The following is an 18,339-nucleotide window of genomic DNA, read 5'->3' on the forward strand; positions in this document are numbered from 1 at the left end:
TCCTTATCTTTTCAACACCCACACTTATTTATGACTGAACAAGCAAAGGCTTTGCTGCTGCTGGAAGATTGTGCCTTTATGACTTGTTCTTTACCATCACGCTTTAAGAAAAATACAAGCAGCAAACATGGGTCAGGTCTGGTGTTACCTCTTCTTGTGGGTTTGAATCATGACACAGAGTGGTGGATAAATTCAAAAGGAATGACTTGGGACAACTGGAGTAGTGATGCAGAGAGTTGACCAAAGTACAGGGGGGTTGTACAAGGGGGTTAGAGGAATTTGCTTGCTTAAACAAAAGTATTGTCTGTTGTAAATGCCTGCTAAGCAGAACAAAGGCACCTGGTCCTATTGATAAGGAAAAGCAGACACTTGGTCCTATTGATAAGCAGCTATTGATAAGGAAATGCAGGCACTTGATCCTATTGATAAGCAGCTATTGATAAGGAAAAGCAGACACCTGAATCTACTGATAAGGGGGAGAAGCAGATGGTTTATGGCTGGGATACCGACCAAACCCTAAGGCCATATGTGAAGACTGAAAGGTGAAAAGTGCAAGAGGAGGAAGACTCATTTACTTCATCTTGAAGACCCCTACCCACAGGAGGAAGACTCAGTTACTTCATCTTGAGACCCCTGCCCATGACCAGAGGGGGCACTGCGCAGGTGCAGAGGACCTTCTGGCTCATTATAATACGAAGCGGGGATAGGACATGAATATGTATAGGCGTGTTGTGCAACCTTACGAATATATATATAACTTTAGAGAATAAATGTAGAGGGAAACAACACTGAGGTACGCATGACTTTGAGGAATTATCCCCGTGCGTCTCAACGCTGAATAAAAAGCATACCTACTTTACAACTTTAACGAGTTGTGGAGTCAATCCGCGCATCAGTAGCTCTCTTTAACAGTTCGTGGAATAAATTCTGCTAATTCCTCAATCAGTTCTCATTGCGCTGCCGAAGCCTATCAGAAAATTTATGTACCTACTGGAAGCTCAAATAAAACAAATTCAAATACGTGGCATCGCAGTGCCAGCAGACGCTAGGTTGATACTCTTTCTAACATTAAAGTCTATTTGTGCACCCCAACATTCAGTTACTGTCAGAATGTCAAGCAGCAGGGGACCTCTGTCTTGGGCTGTAACCCAGCGAAGGCAAAATCCAAGTGTGACAGGAATGACTTTTCCCAGAATTGGAAGGATGGGGGGAATAGAAGCTTACAAATCTACAATGCAAGACTGAGGAACTATGAATGGTTTGCTCTTAGACCATCAAGTGATCAGTTTGTTTGGCCTGAGAAAACACTCAAGAAAAAGACTAAATAAATCAAGTTAATAACATTGTATTAAATGTAGCCCACAAAAAAATTTCAACTCAGAATCCTCAAAAAGAAAAGCCAAAGCTTACTAACATCCATATACAGATCAGAAAGTAATCACGCATAAATTAAACAAATCATACTTTGCACCCTTTAACACTGCCTAATGATTCTTCCAGCAAAGTTCCCTATTATATTAAATAACATTACTCACAGCACAAGTGATATACTCCATAGATTCCAACCCTAAAACAACCCAGAGTAAACAAAATCTCCAATTCTCACCTCAAAGAAAACACCTGCCAAAAACAAACAAACAAACAAACAAACAAAAACCCACCAACAAAACAAAGGAAGTGGCCCTTTCCCCCCTCTGAATTTAAGCATTCCTGGCTTGATGAGCTCATGGAAATTAGACTAATGAGTGTGCAGGAGAGAAGGGGGTTGGGATATAAATACTCACATGGAGCTCCTCACTAGATTAATGTTTGCTTTTCCTTTGTAGTAGCTGGGAAAGCCATAGCAGCAGCAAAGAAACCATCTTGTTTTGTTTCTTAATGAGCAGATTTTTTTATATTTAAATTGTTGCTTTCTTAAAATTAAGGTAAGCTTATGCAATGGTTTTTGGACATTTGCTCTGTTTATAGAAAAAAAGGAGAAGCTTTTCAGTAGCTTGTTTCCTTGCTTTAGTTAAGAAATTAGAATCTTTTTAAAAGGCTACAAAGTTAATTTTTACTGAAGAGGCTATAAAAACTTTTACGCTAAGTGTTTTCTTATTTGCAGCAGTTAAGATGCAAATAATAATTTTATTAAACAAGCTGTATGATAGTTATGCTTACTCTATTCACTGGGTTTTAAGTAAAAAAAATAGTTCAGCCTTTAGACTTTTTCTAACCTTAAACAAAATCTTTAATTTCTGTAGAAGCAAAAGCTATAATGTTGTTTTTACCAACCTACTAGGAAAAAAATCCAGTAGATTGCTATGGATATTTTCAATGGTGTGAGTAAAGTTTGTCTCTAACATGGTTGCTTCCAAAATTACTAGTCTTCAAAGCTGATTAAAGTGTTATATTTCATCAAGTTCATAATTGATTGCTATATTACATCAGTTTACTCTTAAACTGATCTGCTTTTCTGATTCAGTTTAAGTAACAGCTGTATAGTTCTACATTCTCTTTACCAAAACTAGTTTGTGATAATACATGACTGAAGGGTACTGAGTGAAAGCTCACAATCACATGAAATACTACTTCTGTTTCTTTGAATACTATGCTGAAGTCTTCAATAGAGCAGAGATGCCTGAAAGCAGAAACTAAGCATGCCAAGATGCTGACAAAATTAATAAATTTAAAGATCATTATGTGAAATACTAATTCTTTTTTCTTAGCCCTATTGCTCTGGCTTATGTTTTAAAGTGAGCTCTATTTAGTTTAGAAAGCACAGCAGGTGACAGAAGGCAGATGTTTTTTTCTTTATTCTTTAAATAACTAAATTCCTTCATCTTTAGGTTCTAATGCCAACCATCAATGGTGGTATCCAGCCCATCAGGCTTAAGCTGTGCTCTTGCAGGTGTCTGTACTTGAAGTGAGTGAAAATGTGTGTATTTCCCTGAAAAGAAGTCACATGTGACCCTGAAAAGGAAGCTTTAAATGTATATGGGTGTGTATATATATATGTATATATATATTCCCCCTGTCCCAGACTTGCTGAGTGAGTGACCAGGAGATGTGTTAGACCCCAGTCAGAAGTCTACAGTGTCCCTGCCAGTAGGAAGTGGTCCATCAGCTTTGCACAGCTTCCTGTTCAAATTGGGAAGCTGTACTTGATTTTCAGTACCTGCAGCATTGGCAGCGTCTGACAGCTAGAGCACATCTCAGCAGGCGCTGTGCCTGGATGTGCTTCCTATGCAGGAACCCAATTGTTTTAAGGGTTTGGGGAAAGCCAGAACTAATCTGAACCAATATTTTCATATTGTTACAGGCAGGCAGGCAGTGAATGTGCTCAAGTGGTTACAGATGGCTGTGACTTTCTTACTGTCATAATAAGTCTTTTAGTGGGAAAAGCCTTGTCTCACTTGAAATGAGAAGTAATAATAACTTTGGACCTGTAACAACGCCATGTTTAATCCTTAATTTCATGTTGATATATAAGACAACTATGCTCTGTAAAATAATAATGTAAATCTGTTCTACAGTGTAAATAATCAGTTACCTAAAGGGAATAAAAGCTATACAAAGTAAGAGGTAAGCATTCTATTGCCTTGTTTTAGAGATAAATTAATAAGACAACTGAATTAGAAAGAACTTTCTAAGTTTCTTGTTATCCTTGTTGAGTGTTCACGTTTAATGCTCACCACTGCTATACACTCATCTGAAATGTGTTGTGACATTGTCCGGAAAATGGGAGGTGGAGGGAGTGTCACCTCTGAGGAGCTTTGTATCTACAGCTACTAAAAATCTAAATGTACCGTTCTCCTGTACCACCCAATCTGTCCTCAATTCCCCTGCCTCATAAGGGCTGTCCTTATAAATGGTAAGGCTCTTTTTTTAAAGCTCTCTTCTTGGTCTTGGTCTGACTTGAAGAGCTCACTTTATGTCCTGAAGATGATCTCAAGGCTGCAAGCCCCTTGGGCACCCCAGCTGGAAATCACAGCGTGAATAAAAACCTACCCACTCTGCTACCATATCTACATTCCTTAACAGTTAAGGGCCAGACCTAGCTCCACGGCAGTGTTGCTGCACTAACTGGTAGCACTTAACACTCAAAAGCTGACTTTACGCACCAGATGAGGCTATGTCATCCAGCCGAGACGAGCGTAGGGCCGCTGCCGGGCAGGGACGTACTTCAAATCACGGGGCACTACGGGAAGGATGTTCTGCTCGATAAAGTTTGTCCCTCGGCGGCGCCGGTTGGAAGGGGCGGGCTAAGATGGCGACGCGCAGTTGATATCTCACGTGTTGCGGCCGGGCCGGGTGCGGCGTTGCCAGCATGTCGGGCCGGCAGGGGAACAAGCTGCCCAGCAACTTGCCGCAGCTGCAGAACCTCATCAAGCGCGACCCGACGTCTTACACCGAGGAGGTGCGGGGCCGAGCGGGGGGGCTGGGGGTGTCAAGTGTTGCCTGCACCGCTCAGCAGCTGACGGCCCCGTTGTGTGTGCTCAGTTCCTCCAGCAGTACCACCACTACCAGTCCCATGTGGAGATCTTCACCTTCCAACCGGACAAGCCTAGCAAGGAGCTGGCCGAGTTGGTCATGTTCCTGGCACAGGTAAGCCGCTGCACCTCTGAAGGGCCGCCGTGACGCCGGCCTGGAGCCCTCCACCAGCCGCAGAGCCTTTGCCCTTAGCGTGGTGGCTGTGGCAGGTCTGGCTGTTAATGTTGCCAGAGCTGCTGTAAAACTGTGCCTTGACTGAGGTTCCTCCAGCAGTGTTGTGTGTTCCCAGCAACATAAGTCTTGTGCTTGAGCACTTGGTACAAGTTTTTGAAAGCAGTTTTTTATTTGCATTGTACCTCTTATATCTGTGCATTATGAACTTAGTTTTGTGTGTATTAAAAGGTTATGATAGGATGGTAACGACCTGTCTCCATGCAGGTTGCCCACTGCTACCCAGAGCACATGGCCAGTTTTCCTCAACAGCTGAAGGAGCTGTTGTCCTACCACCACACAGTCCTGGATGTGGACTTGCGTATGGTAAGACTTAAACTGAAAGGTGTTTTGAGCCCTTCTGTGGCTAAAATATGCCCTTTAGATGTGAGCCAAGAGCTTACAGTTCACTTTTTAATTTTTTAAGAAAAATGGAAACTGGTGAGTATTATGAAGCTCTGGATCCGAATCCCTGTTTCTCTTACAGACATTCTGTAAGGCTTTGATTTTGTTAAGAAACAAGAATTTAATAAACCCAACGAGTTTGCTGGAGCTCTTCTTCCAACTGCTACGATGTCATGATAAGCTTCTACGAAAGGTAAGCTGTGCTTAAAAAAAAAAATCTTGATTTCCACTGGGATTTGCCACGAAGATGGAGCCAGGCTCTACTCAGTGGCAAACAATGATAGGACCAAGGGGTAATGGGTACAAACTGGAGCACAAGAGGTTCCACTTAAACTTGAGAAGAAACTTCTTCTCAGTGAGGGTGACAGAACACTGGAACAGGCTGCCCAGGGAGGTTGTGGAGTCTCCTTCCCTGGAGACATTCAAAACCCGCCTGGACACATTCCTGTGTAACATTATCTAGGTGTTCCTGCTCCGGCAGGGGGATTGGACTAGGTGATCTTTCGAGGTCCCTTCCAATCTCTAGCATACTGTTATACTGTGATCTGCCTGACTTGCTGAAAGTGACAGAGCACTGGCAGGCAGCTCTTCTCCTGTCCTTGGTAATAAAATAGGAAAGTTGAAGTTAGTTCTGCTTGTTCAGTAGTTGACAGAGGCAAACTCAAGCTGTGTGTTGGGTTAACAATGGGATGTGCAGCTGTAAATATCTTTACCAGGTTCTGTGTTTGGAATGGAGCGGCCTGGATGTGGCTGCAGGTGAAAAGCCTAAAGAGGCCGCTGTCAGAGTAGGCCTTGCTGAATTCTTTGTGAGGACTTTGGAGGAAAACAACTAAAACCACACTAGCTGCTGGTTAAAGCTGTATTTTGGGGTGGTTTTTGCCACAGAAGTGGCAATACTTGCTTTCTGCCACCAGGATTGTTAAACTGGCCATTGGAACATGCCTGAGTGGAGTAGGAGTTGGGAATTTTTAAGTAATACTTCATGGGGTTCATTTTCCTGCCTTAGTGTAAGTATGCTTTTCAAATACATGAAAATAAAGCATATGTGAGACTTGACAGGATAACTTCTTGTAGTTTTTCCAGCTGTTAACTTAAACCTTAACTTGAGTCTCTCCATTCACAGACTTTATATACTCACATTGTGTCGGACATCAAAAATGTCAATGCTAAACACAAAAACAACAAAGTAAACACAGTAAGTGTTTTGGTTTTCAAATGTAGTTCAATTGAATCTCTTGATACTGTGAAAGACTTGTAGCAATAAATTGTTTCCAAACTTGCTTCTTAGACTCTGCAGAACTTCATGTACACCATGTTGAGAGACAGCAACCCCACTGCTGCCAAGATATCTCTGGATGTGATGATTGAGCTTTACAGAAGGAATATTTGGTAGGCTTGGCCGGCTCGTATTGATTCCCTGGTTTAGCATATGCAACCGCTCTGACATCACTTGCATCATGTAATGCAAAATGTAATGAAAGGGACAGTGACTTCACTATATTTTTGTTCATTCCAGAGGGGCTGTATTATGTGGAATGGGGTTTAGATGGGAAGAAACACTCTTGAGTGAAGTCCTGGTGTTAGTCAGGTGGAATACTTGATATTTTAGTTGAAAATGGTATGTAAATTGTGTGTATTGCATCTGAAACTGAAGCTGTGTGCAGCTGACTTCTTGGGGCTCTTGCACATAAAAGCTGCTAATATCAGGATACAGCTTGTGAGGTACAGTGGGAAGAGGAATTTTTGTGTGTTTTTCTTGTTAGGTATGTAAATTCATTCTAGATGACTGATCAAATGGGTGCTTTGAGGTTTGGTTTGGTTTTGTGAAGCTGTACTACTTTGCAAATCTAGTTGGAAGATTGAAAGGCTTGATTCTAAGGGAGATTCCTGCTTGTTAGGAGTCACATGGGAGTTTTTCTGGGAATAACTTGAAGTTGCCAAACTTAAAGTGAAAGGTGATATTTTATTTTATACCAGGAATGATGCTAAAACAGTCAATGTCATCACAACTGCCTGCTTTTCAAAAGTGACAAAGGTGAGAACAGAAATCACTTGATGAAATTGGATGTTACAATTTTTCCTGCAGATGCAATTTATTTTGTAATTGCTAACAAGCTTCACTGATGATTGGTCTTTGTTTTATTTTCAAATACCACTTGTGGGAAGAGGTGGTAACTGGTCAGCAAAAGTTGACTCAGTAAACCACCCTGGGTTACTCTGATTTGTTTTGCTTTCTGTTCATATCCATGCCTATAAAAAATTCGGGGAGTCTTGGTATAACCTCAGATGTAGATGTAGGGGTATTTGAAATACTCTTGTCAGTTTGTCCTGTCCTACATAAACTTACTTTGCTTTTCAGGTGTTAGTTGCTGCTTTGAAGTTCTTTCTGGGGAGAGATGAAGATGAGAAACAAGACAGTGACTCAGAATCTGAGGTGGGTGTTGTGATTAAATCTCTTCCTGTGTGTTCTTCAAACTTATCATAGGCCTGTCATCCTAGTAACCCTGGCTCTGTCAGTGTGTCTGCTTTGTCAGTTTTCTGTCTTGTTTCCTCTAGATGTTTCTGTGCTTCACAAAAAAGTTCAGTGTTTCTGACAGCTGGCCCCAACTTACAGCAGGATGCCTTTGCTGTCTGTCTGAAGACTAATCCTAAGCAATCCTTTGCTTTGCTAAGTTGTGTTTTCCTTGCATTCTTTCTCAAGGACGATCTTCCCACGGCCAGAGATCTGATGATGCGCTATGCAACCAACAAGAAAACCACCAAGCGCAAGAAGAAACTGGAGAAAGCGATGAAGGTTCTCAAGGTGAGGTGTGCCTGCTTTGCAGTATTTTAGTTTAATCCTTCAAGTTCAGAGATCTTGTTGTCCCTGTTGACTTAGCTACCTTCTGTCATTTCTTCTAGGTAAAGGTCTTTAAGTGTTCTAGTGTCCACTGGCCAGGCATATGCTGTGCTTACCTGGAAGACAGCTGTTTTGAAACAGGCTTAAAGTCCAAGTTGTGGATTATTTCTGCTCTGGGTACCCTTTGTGTGGTCCCCTACTTTATCAAGTGTGTGGTGTCTTAATATAACTCTTTAATATAGTTCCTGTTGCCTCTTAGGTCAGGTGGAAAGAAAAAAATGTGTGTCTCTCTTTGTATGCAGAAACAGAAAAAGAAGAGCAAGCCAGAGGTGTTCAACTTCTCTGCTATTCACTTGATTCATGATCCCCAAGGTAAACCTGCATTGTGTATTGTCATTTTCAAGATCAGTCTTAATCCTGGACTCTGTAGCTTGGACACAAGTCAGCAAGGACAGTGAGTGACAAGTAGACGCAAATGTGACAACGTGATAGTTGCTGTGTGATTTATCCTAGAACTTCGTACCACTTGAAGAGAATAAGATCCGATGTCTTCTGCTTGTTGTAGTGCAACACTTTTAGATAGTCAGACAAGGAAGGAACAATATTACATCATCTGCTTGGGGTTGTTACAGATCAGGATGCGGCTCTCCACCTCTTTGTTCTATGTTTGAAGCCCATAAATTGGTGATTGGAGGGTAGTTTACTACAGCTTCCTTGGCTTACCCCCTTCAAAAGTGTATCTCTTCTTCTAGTCTGTTTGTCTAATAGTCCTTGACCTGGTCTTAGGCTCATCTAGTGAACTTCTAGGGATTTTGTTTTTCAGATGAACCCAAAATATATCTAAACCCCCCCTAGCTTTAAATACTGACCCTATGCTTATGATACTGTGGAACTTCTGCTAGTTTTCTTCTGCTGAACTTGTGCACATTTTTGGACCTTTTAGGCATATGAGAAGAAGAACTTCTCCACTGGGAGAAGTACTCTGGCCACCTTTAATTTCTTGTGTGTGAGGGCACTGGGGCTTAAAAACCCAAATGGAACTGACAGCCTTTATTAAAGGCTAATCCTGGCTGATTTCTGCCTTGTGCTTTTTAAGTCTACCACAAATCTGTTATTGCTTCTTCTAGACTTTGCAGAGAAATTGCTGAAGCAGCTGGAGAGCTCTAAGGAACGATTTGAAGTGAAGATGATGTTCATGGACCTAATATCTAGGCTAGTTGGAATACACGAGGTAGATACTCTGTTACTATTACAATGGTCTGATGGTAGCCAGCCTGGTTTGGGTGGTGGCATGCTCTGGCTTTGTGCCTCTGGAGTATGAGGCTTAATTTTCCTGTATGTTGAAAAGTGCAGATGTATGGTCAGTTAGTTGCCAATGGGCCTCATGGAAGGATGCAGTGGGATGGACTTGTGTGGGACTAAGTGACCTCTGTTCCAGAAAGCTTGTTGGTCTGAAATAGCTGAGTTGTCCCTAACAAATACAGGAGAGCATGTCTTTGCTCATGTACAGCACTCTGAGGTACACCAAAGTGTCAGTGACGTTACTGGAGTCTTTCTGTTTTGAGAGAGAAGATTGTGTCCCTGAGGCAAACTGGTACACTGTAGGGTTGTGCAGCAGAGTGCCCTAATTTGAATTATGCACAGGCTAACAAGAGCTGCTCTGGATTTCACAGAGTTTGGGATTGAGCCTTCAGTTTCCTTTGTGTAAGTCACTTCCTCATCTCCATGTTTATCAAACTCAGGATGTTAGAATGCACCATGCAATAAAATCAGAGGCTGGGTTGTTTCACAGCATACCGGCTTAGGAAGGTGATCTCAAACTAGGAGACAAGAAGCTAACCTGTTACATCTTTCTTGCAGCTTTTTCTTTTTAACTTCTACCCCTTTGTTCAGAGATTTCTACAGCCCCATCAGAGAGGTAAGTAGCTACCAATAGATAATGCTGCTGGTCCATTCATCTCACATGTACAGTGACTTCTTAGAAGCAGTACTGTAAACAAATGGGCAGCAGCAGGTTAGTAGGAAGTATGAATACTCCACAGAGTTTTGGATGAAGGAAGTAAAAGGCTATGACTGCCAGAAGTGCAAAGAACTTTGGACTTTTATGGAAGCTGTGTGCACTCTGCTCCTGACTGTGAGTGTTTGAGAAACTTAAGCAATGGAATAAAGTGCATCTATTGAGTCCCTGGTTCCTTGCAAACCTTGACTAGTTAGCAAAGCTTGACTGCCTTTTGCTGCTTTGTTTTACTAGAGTTTTTCACTGGAGCTGTAGAGCATTTCTGTGTGTCTTAATTGGCTATTAAGGGCTTGCAGTGCTGCTGGGGTGGAGACCAGGTGAGTTCCCTTGGTGGGAAAGGAGAAATAGTTATCCTGAGTAACTTCAGGCTGAAATGGCTTTGAGACAGGCTGAGTGGTTTGAGTTGGCTGTTTTGGTGGATGCCTCTATTAGCCAGGGTGAGCTGCAGCAATATACATTTGGCATCTTCTTCCCTCTTTTCCAGAAGTGACAAAGATTCTTCTGTTTGCTGCACAGGCTTCACATCAGCTAGTACCGCCTGAGGTCAGTACTCCACATGTGCTTGGTGATGTTAAAAAAGGACAGCAGACCAGAATGGAACTGAGTGCATTCATGGGGAGGGGTAAAAGGGAATCTGGTCAGATCCTTAGTCTTTAAAAGCTTACTGTAATTTTGGCTACTTCAGCAAGTTCCAAGGGTTTTTTTTCTATAAAGGGGAAGAAGACCCAAACCCATGTCTTATGCCTTCATTTCTGCAAGAGAGAACTTGTCACTAGAACCTGCAAATATTTTCTAGACAAGTCCTGAGCTCTTTCTGTGAAGGTGTTCTTTTGTGTGTTAATATATAATCATTTTGCCAATTTTATTAAATATGCATTGTTAATTTAACCTTTTTTTTCTTATTTTTAGATTATCCAGTCGGTGTTAATGACCATTGCCAACAACTTTGTTACTGACAAGAATTCTGGGGAGGTCATGACTGTAGGGTAGGTACAGAATAGTAAAAACCTGTAAAACTCTGAATGTAGACAAATATTTATTTTTTGAATGACCTGCAACTTTTTCCTGTCATTTGTACTACTCTTTACAGAACCTGCTTGATTAAAAATTAGTTAGGACAGTCTCTCAGCAGAAACTTCCCTTATTGTTGTTGTTGGCAGTGGTTTAAATTCCTCAGAAGGATGGGTTTCTGGGCTTGCTGTGGCTTAACTTTTCTGGATTTATGATGGTGTGGGTTTTCTGCTTTCTGGTTTGATCTTCTATTTTTCTTGTTTCCTGGATACTGTTATTTCTGCTTTGGGGGCAGAGCTTTTGTCTGTGAATTAATATATTGGTATATACCTATATATATTATAGATATATGTATACACACACACATATACTGGTATATACTCAGTGAGTGGCTAGTGTCCTAGTTCAGGATTCTGAATTTTGTTCTGTGGATCAAATGTCACTACTGACAAGTGTAAATGTTGCTGTTAGTGAAACTGTTACATACTTTCTAGAAAGAAATAACCTCTCTGACCTTCTAGTCAATGGCTGGAGAGTAGAGTAGGGGCCAAAGATGGGTGGTTTTGGAGAACCGTGGCACAGAGCTCCTTGTCCTGTTCTCTTACACTTTTGTATAAATGCTGTATAAGGTTTTTCAAGTTCCAGATCACTCTGTCTGTTTGGTGGCCAGTGGGAGCCTCTCCCAACTGTGGTGTTGACAAAATAAATCACTTGCCATTTTTCAGAATCAATGCAATAAAAGAAATCACTGCAAGATGTCCATTGGCCATGACTGAAGATCTGCTCCAAGACCTCGTTCAGTACAAGACTCACAAAAATAAAAGTGAGTGTTTTACTTAGATATGATTTAAAAACTCTTTTCCTGTATCAACTGGTTCTCCATAGGTGCAGCCTTCACAATAGTGATGTCTTAATTTTTTTTTATTTTTTTTGGTGGGCTGAGAGGTACAGTTTTCTATGTTAATTGCATTTCTCTGTATTTTATGTGTATAAATGTAGGATATAAAATAATCAAGGGTAGTTGTGCCAGGGAAACTAAGTGACAAAGCCAAAGAAGGGAAACAGCTTGTTAATAAAGATTTAGTCCTAAGGAAGAGCTGGATCCTGCACTGGTGAAATTAGAGGGAGTTTATAACTTCAGAGGAGGCATGAGCGGCTTTCAGCTCAGAAGTCTGCTTTTCTGTATTTAATCCTGATTCCCTATTTTCTGGATAGATGTGATGATGTCTGCAAGATGTCTGATACACCTGTTCCGTTCCCTAAATCCAGAGATGCTGCAGAAGAAATTCAGGGTAAGTGTTATTTTATGTGCATTCCACTAGCCATGAACATAGGCTCATGTTATTCCCCTGCCTTTCTGACTTGGTGTCAACTTATTTCAAGATTCCGTTAGTTCAGATTTATCAAACTCATGGACAGAAGCCTGTAACTCGTGTTACAGAAGCCTGACCATCTTCCTAGAATTCATTCAACTTCCTAGTAACTAAAGATCTTCTCTTAGTTTATCAGGTAGAATTTCTTTTGCACCTTCCTCCCCAGACTTTTTGATATATGTGTGGACATTAAAATATTAGCCTGTTTAACATGTGTTTTGTTAACTTGTAGGGTAAACCTACTGAGGCTTCATTGGAAGCCAGGATCCATGAATACGGAGAACTGGATGCCAAAGATTATATTCCAGGAGCAGAAGTACTGGATGTCGAGAGTCAACAGGAAAAGGGAGGAACCCACGAGGAAGGTTGGTCTTTTTTTCTTTACTACTTCTATAGTGAGCATTGTTGTCACTAAGATTTTATTTGGACATAAAACTTGGTGTGTGTTGACTTTATCTGCTGCTGTCACATGCTGTATGGCTTGCACATAGAATCACAGAATGGTTTGGATTGGAAGGGACCTTAAAGATCATCTAGTTCCAGCCCCCCTGCCATGGGCATGTCTGTGTCTGTCCAAGAAGCACTCATACTATGCTCGAATAAGTGCAGTTTACCCAGTGAAGTTTGATACTCTGTGTTGCTTGTTATGATAGATACTGAAGGACAGAAAAGCAGAGGGACAGATGTTTTACACCTGTGAAACTTCAGGCGTTAAGCCTCTCTCCCTAGAGGAAAGTTTTTGTGTATTATGAAACACTGGAAATGAACTTTGAAGTAGTATTTGGCAATCCAAGCTTAAATTATTTCCAATTCAAGCAGTTAAGCAGAATCTGTATTAACAGCTCTCTGTGCTTCTTCCCCTGAGCAGATGGATGGGAAAGTGCTAGTCTGAGTGAGGAAGAAGATAATGAAGATGGAGAATGGATTGATGTGCATCACTCTTCAGATGGGGAGCAAAAAGAAGTAGTGAGTTCTATGTGTCTTCTACCCCAAATATATATCTTGGTAATATCAGACCAGATTCTCTTGCTCTGCACCTTGACGCAGCTGCTCACAAATAACTATGCAGGGCTGTGGAGTAGCTTGACCAGGATCAGTGGGGTTGAAGTCCCCTTCAGCTCTTGTGCAGAAGTACCCATGTTGTTAGGTAAGGGAGAGAGGCTGGAAACTCTGTCCCAGGGCTAAACTCCTTCAGAGCTGTGATACTTACATGAGGTTCTTTTACTCACTCTGGAATGTGGGGTGGATCTTTATTCCAGTGCTACATGTTGGGTATAAGACTATAAAGAAACCTTATAGCTGGTTGTAGCATTTCCCAACAATATTGCTCCTACGTAAGTATTTGGGAGGCAGAGGCCATGGATTGGGCATAACAATGGTTTGCAAAGCTCTGGATGATTCGTGTTTTGTACTTCTTTGAAAAGGTAGAGAAGGTGAAAAGCATGCCCATAGATGAACGAAAAGCCAAAGCTGCAGCAGTCAGTACAAGCAGGCTGCTCACTCAAGAAGAGTTCCACAAAATACGTCTTGCCCAGCTTTCCAAAGAAGTGAATTCTGCACCTGGCAAAGCTGCAAAGAGGAAATACATTGAAATAGATGAAGAAGAGGAGGAGGGCAGGTGGGATATGGACTACTGATGAGTTCTTTCTCTTCCCTCTATCACTTATAATCTGGTGATACAGCTTTTAACTGCAGCAGAGCATGGAGCTCTGCTGTGGGTCAATATCTCCTGGTGACACAAGGCAAAGAGCCACACAGCTTAGAACAGATCTTAGCTGGAAGATTTGTTTATATCTGGGAGAGAAGACAAGAGGAGCTGTTGGAAACCATGAGTCTGTTTTGCTTGTTCAGACCAATGGGTGGGAGGGGGTTTTATAGCAGTAGTTGCATGACTGTATTTCCAGAGTGCATAAACTTTATGTGTAAAGCAGGACTTGAAAACAGGAATGAGACTTATGTAAGTGTTGTCCCAAGCCTGAGGATTAGACTGAGAACAAGAAGTGTTTGTGTGACAGTTTGTGGAAGGACAATTATGTAAGAGCTGAGCGTGAGACCAAGGTTCAAGAGGGCATCTTGCTGTCCTTGCCAGGTGAAGTTTTGTTTGTGATGGCCTTCTGTTGGGTTTTTGTGTGTGTGTGCAGGGGAGAGCTGCTTTCACTCAGAGATATTGAACATCTGCACAAGAAGCCTAAATCAGACAAGGAGACCAGGCTGGCAACTGCAAAGGTGAGGATCTAACAGGAGATTTCATGTCCTTTGTCTCTCTAGATCTAGGTTTGTGTTTGTCTCCTGCAGAAGGAGGAGGTGGTGGAGAGCATCTGTAAGAGAGATGTCCACCTGCCGTCTGTGTGCTGAGAAATGTTTTGTATAGTTTTTTTTCTGTTGTATCTTGGCTGTAACAAATAAACAGCCTCTTGCTGGTTACAAGTGACAATGAAAATAGACACACCCAGATTTCACTGTGACTTAAATACAGTCAGCATGGAAAAATGCACGACAAAGTCATACTCAACCTGCATTTACTGTTACTGCCATAGAACCTCTCGCCTTAGTAGATGATGTTAACTGTATGGAATGAAAAATTATGTTAAATTATGTTGTCTATTTTAGGCTGGAAAAACAGACAGAAAAGATTTTGTGAAAAAGAAAACAAGAATTAACCCATTTGCCAGCTCTTCCAACAAAGAAAAGCAAAAGCACAAGAACTTCATGATGATGAGATATAGCCATAGTGTCCGGACAAAAACCAAGCGGTCTTTCAGGGAAAAACAGGTAATGTTTAATGTTGAAAATAGATGGGCCATTCTGAGAGTAAACTTAAAATGCAGGCAAAGTGCTGTCTATCCTGTGCCCTCAGTCATTGCTGCTGATTTTGATGGTTTAATTGCTGGAAAGGCCTTTGGGTGAGATGGCTTCTTGTGAACCCTGTCATGAGGAGGTAATTCAGAGATGGTCACAGTGAAGAATCCTTTTGTCAGTCTCTGCTTCAATATGCATTGAGAACTAAGCCCAGTTGCCAAGTCAGGTGTAGGTTAGGAAGGATGTGATAACGGTTTGTTTTCCCTTATGTAAATTGAAGATCATATTAGAACCCTGAATATAATACTGTGATAGAAGTAGCTTCCCTGATATGGAGAAGTGTTTTTTGGGACAAGCTTTTAGTATGTTTCTTCACTCTATTATTTCTTTGACCTTTCTCCTGTTACTGCCATATTTTGGACTCATCTGACCTGGCCTGGCTTGGCTTTCAGGTCCTCTAATAGCTTGTCATAAATGTACTTAAAGCACAGACATAAATGTTACTTGCTATCTATCTGAAGCTGTTTAGGAAAACCAAAAAGGCTTCAGTTTAGCTTGCCATAGTATTTTCACCATGTGCCACTCTCATTAGCGAAGCCCTGCTCTCTGCTGCTTCCTTAGCTCTAAGCTTGGCTGTGGCCCTTGGGAAAGGCTATACAAATGTCTATTTGACGGTCCAGTTATGGTGTGTTTCTGTAGGCAGCCATACCAGGGGTGGCTAAAGGGATATTGGAAAGGCAAGGCAGAAACTTGAGGGGATGACTTATCTAACCCCAGGCACATAGGACAGCACAGCTTCCAAGAGAGGCATGTGGACAGGGAGCCCCCTTCTCCTGTGGTGCCCCTCAACTGGGCATCAGGCCTGAACTGTGTGTGGCAGCTGTTGCTGGAGCACTGGTGTAGACATACTGCCTTGCCCTGCTGTGTTTCACCTTGGTAGAGTAAGTCAGTGCTAACAACAACAATATGCCTTAAAATCCTTTTATCTAACCTGGCAGATGGCCAGTCTAGGGCTTTACAGGGTGTTACGCATTTGGACTCTTTGAACATGTTCCAAGAAAAACTTCTAGAATAATGCAGTTGTGTGGTGATACTTTTTTGTACTGTCTCGTGCTAGAGTGTATTCAGATGCTTCTTTTACAAAATCTCCTTTGTTTCCAGGATCATATCATTAGGGTAATGTCTATTTGTCTGCAGTTCCTTGCCTTAAGAGTGGCAAGTGTGAAACAGGTTATAGACTCAATAGAGAAAGAACGTCTTGTGTGTTTCTGTTAAACAGGAAGACTTGGACTGATATCCCCTGTAGTCTTTTTATTTGCTATCATTCTGCCTTACCACAAATAAGGCTGACCATATTCACCCAGCTCTCAAACACACAAAGTCACAAACCAACAATCCAGGCACTTAGAGGAAACTGCTGTTACAATGATTTTTTTTTATGCTTGGCTCCCTTTTTCTAAAAAGCCATCTTGAATGGTTTCAGTACTCCCCCCTAATGTTTCAAATTTAAATGTAAAAGCCAAATGGTGAAAGAATAAATACTTCATTGTTTTCACAGAAAGTTAGGCCACAGCATCAGTTGTGTGGGCCATGATATGGAAATAATTGTTTAAAGTGGATTAGAGTACTACAGTTATAGGACACTGTGCTCTGCTTCCCACTTTGGTGGTAGAATAAAACAGACTGTTGTCTATAGATTGGATACAAGGAAGAAGTTCTTTACTCTGAGGGTGGTGAGGCACTGGAATGGGTTGCCCAGGGAGGTTGTGAATGCTCCGTCCCTGGCGGTGTTGAAGGCCAGGTTGGATGAAGCCTTGGGTGACATGGTTTAGTGTGAGGTGTACCTGCCCGTGGCAGGGGGATTGGAACTAGATGATCTTAAGGTCCTTTCCAACCCTAACTATTCTATGAGTCTATGATTCCGTAGCGTAGTGTTAGAACCCCTAAAAACATGTCTGAAATACACACCAAATCTCTCTCTAGTCATGTGGCACTTGTAGAGGTTTCTAGCATCCCTCCTTCCCACCTTGAAAAGAAGCTTTGTAATACTCTTTCAAAAAATGCCATTTAATCCTACTTACTGCTCAGCTGAAGTTTTTTTTCTTGATCTCATCTAACTGAACATGAGTCAGTAGAAGGACAGTTTATGTTAATCTAATCTTCCTCATTATCTAGGGTTTTCTAATGATGTACAAAACTTTTTTTTTAAAGCCCCACTCTTTTTTGAATTGTGCTACTGACTTTAGCTAAATAACCACAGCATTTCTACTACCTTACCTGTTAGCATTGGTCAGTTATGCTCCCAGTTGTAGCTGATAAGCTGCTAGTGTTTTTTTGGGGTGGAAAAAATCAAAGAGGGCTGTTGATGCGAGTGTTGCTGTCTCCTTACCTGAATATTCCCCTCCTGTTTTCTATTTAGCTGGCTCTTCGAGATGCACTTCTGAAAAAGAGAAAACGGCTGCTGAAGTAACAGAACAGTAAAGGAGAGGAATATTTCATCACCCTTGAAGAAACAGCCCTAGAAATGTTTATTTCCACTCACCACTCCCTGCAAAGGGATGAAGGGACTCAAATGCCTTAAGGATTTATCTCTGTCTGTTACGAATTAAACTGAACATGTTCAAGCTGTTGGAACTGCATCTCTAGGACAGATAGAAGAGGCTTTAATCCTTACAGGATTTATTTTTTATTTTTTTTATTTTAATGATTGTATCGCTTGTCTTTTATTGAATATGATTTCCTTACACCTGGTTTTGTATGTGTAAGTATGAAAACGTAAAACCTCATGGTAAAATTATTTTAAGCAATTCATGAATAGGTAATTGGAAGAAAAAATAATTTTCTGTCTCAGTCTATAATGTGTGTGTATATAATGCGTGCACCTGTCTTGGGGACATGATTCTGTGGACTGAATAAGCCATTATATAAGTGGCTGGGTTTTGCCAGTATAATAAAAGCAATTTTTTCTAATACAGGTAAGTTCAAGTGAAGAGCTAGGGCAAAGAACAATCTCATTATTGATTGCAGGAATAAAATTAGCATATAGGAGGCAGTTTTTCTGTTGCCATTGAAATAGAAATGTAGGATTACACACAGGAGAACTAAGGAATCTTCCCTTGTCAGTACATCTTGTGGTGGGAGTTGCTCTTGTCTGATCTTTTGAGGATTTTTTGAGGTATGCATGAAAATAACATTGAACCTTTGGGTTCTTT

General features: G+C 41.3%; 1 protein-coding gene and 1 long non-coding RNA gene across 2 annotated transcripts; one reads left to right on the top strand and one right to left on the bottom strand.

Moving 5' to 3' along the window:
* Positions 1-4,243: 4,243 nt before the first annotated feature.
* On the top strand, positions 4,244-18,099 carry SDAD1 (SDA1 domain containing 1). The gene is made up of 22 exons (XM_062624969.1): positions 4,244-4,399; positions 4,483-4,587; positions 4,912-5,010; positions 5,171-5,281; positions 6,212-6,283; positions 6,377-6,477; positions 7,066-7,123; positions 7,448-7,522; positions 7,790-7,891; positions 8,230-8,299; positions 9,055-9,158; positions 9,788-9,845; positions 10,429-10,487; positions 10,854-10,930; positions 11,681-11,778; positions 12,171-12,247; positions 12,561-12,693; positions 13,197-13,294; positions 13,753-13,946; positions 14,470-14,554; positions 14,939-15,100; positions 17,547-18,099. Exons 1-22 carry the CDS (start codon positions 4,310-4,312, stop codon positions 17,595-17,597), a joined length of 2,079 nt encoding a protein of 692 aa, XP_062480953.1. The 5' UTR covers positions 4,244-4,309; the 3' UTR covers positions 17,598-18,099.
* Positions 15,085-17,638, bottom strand: LOC134166892 (uncharacterized). The gene is made up of 2 exons (XR_009966029.1): positions 17,517-17,638; positions 15,085-15,391 (listed from the first exon to the last, which is right to left on the bottom strand). It is a non-coding gene; the product is annotated as an uncharacterized LOC134166892 (long non-coding RNA).
* Positions 18,100-18,339: the final 240 nt, after the last annotated feature.

This window comes from Pezoporus occidentalis, unplaced genomic scaffold, assembly GCF_034315485.1.
Source record: "Pezoporus occidentalis ecotype Australia unplaced genomic scaffold, CSIRO_AGI_Poc_V1 ctg275, whole genome shotgun sequence".
Classification (NCBI taxonomy): Eukaryota; Metazoa; Chordata; class Aves; order Psittaciformes; family Psittacidae; genus Pezoporus; species Pezoporus occidentalis.

What these genes read in the sequence shown, in the direction of transcription:
- SDAD1 (XM_062624969.1), top strand. Translation starts at nt 4,310, where the DNA reads ATGTCGGGCCGGCAGGGGAACAAGCTGCCCAGCAACTTGCCGCAGCTG. An exon ending in GCTTTTCAAAAGTGACAAAG is followed by an intron (nt 7,124 to 7,447) that starts GTGAGAACAGAA and finishes TTTGCTTTTCAG; the next exon opens with GTGTTAGTTGCTGCTTTGAA. An exon ending in ATGGGGAGCAAAAAGAAGTA is followed by an intron (nt 13,295 to 13,752) that starts GTGAGTTCTATG and finishes TTCTTTGAAAAG; the next exon opens with GTAGAGAAGGTGAAAAGCAT.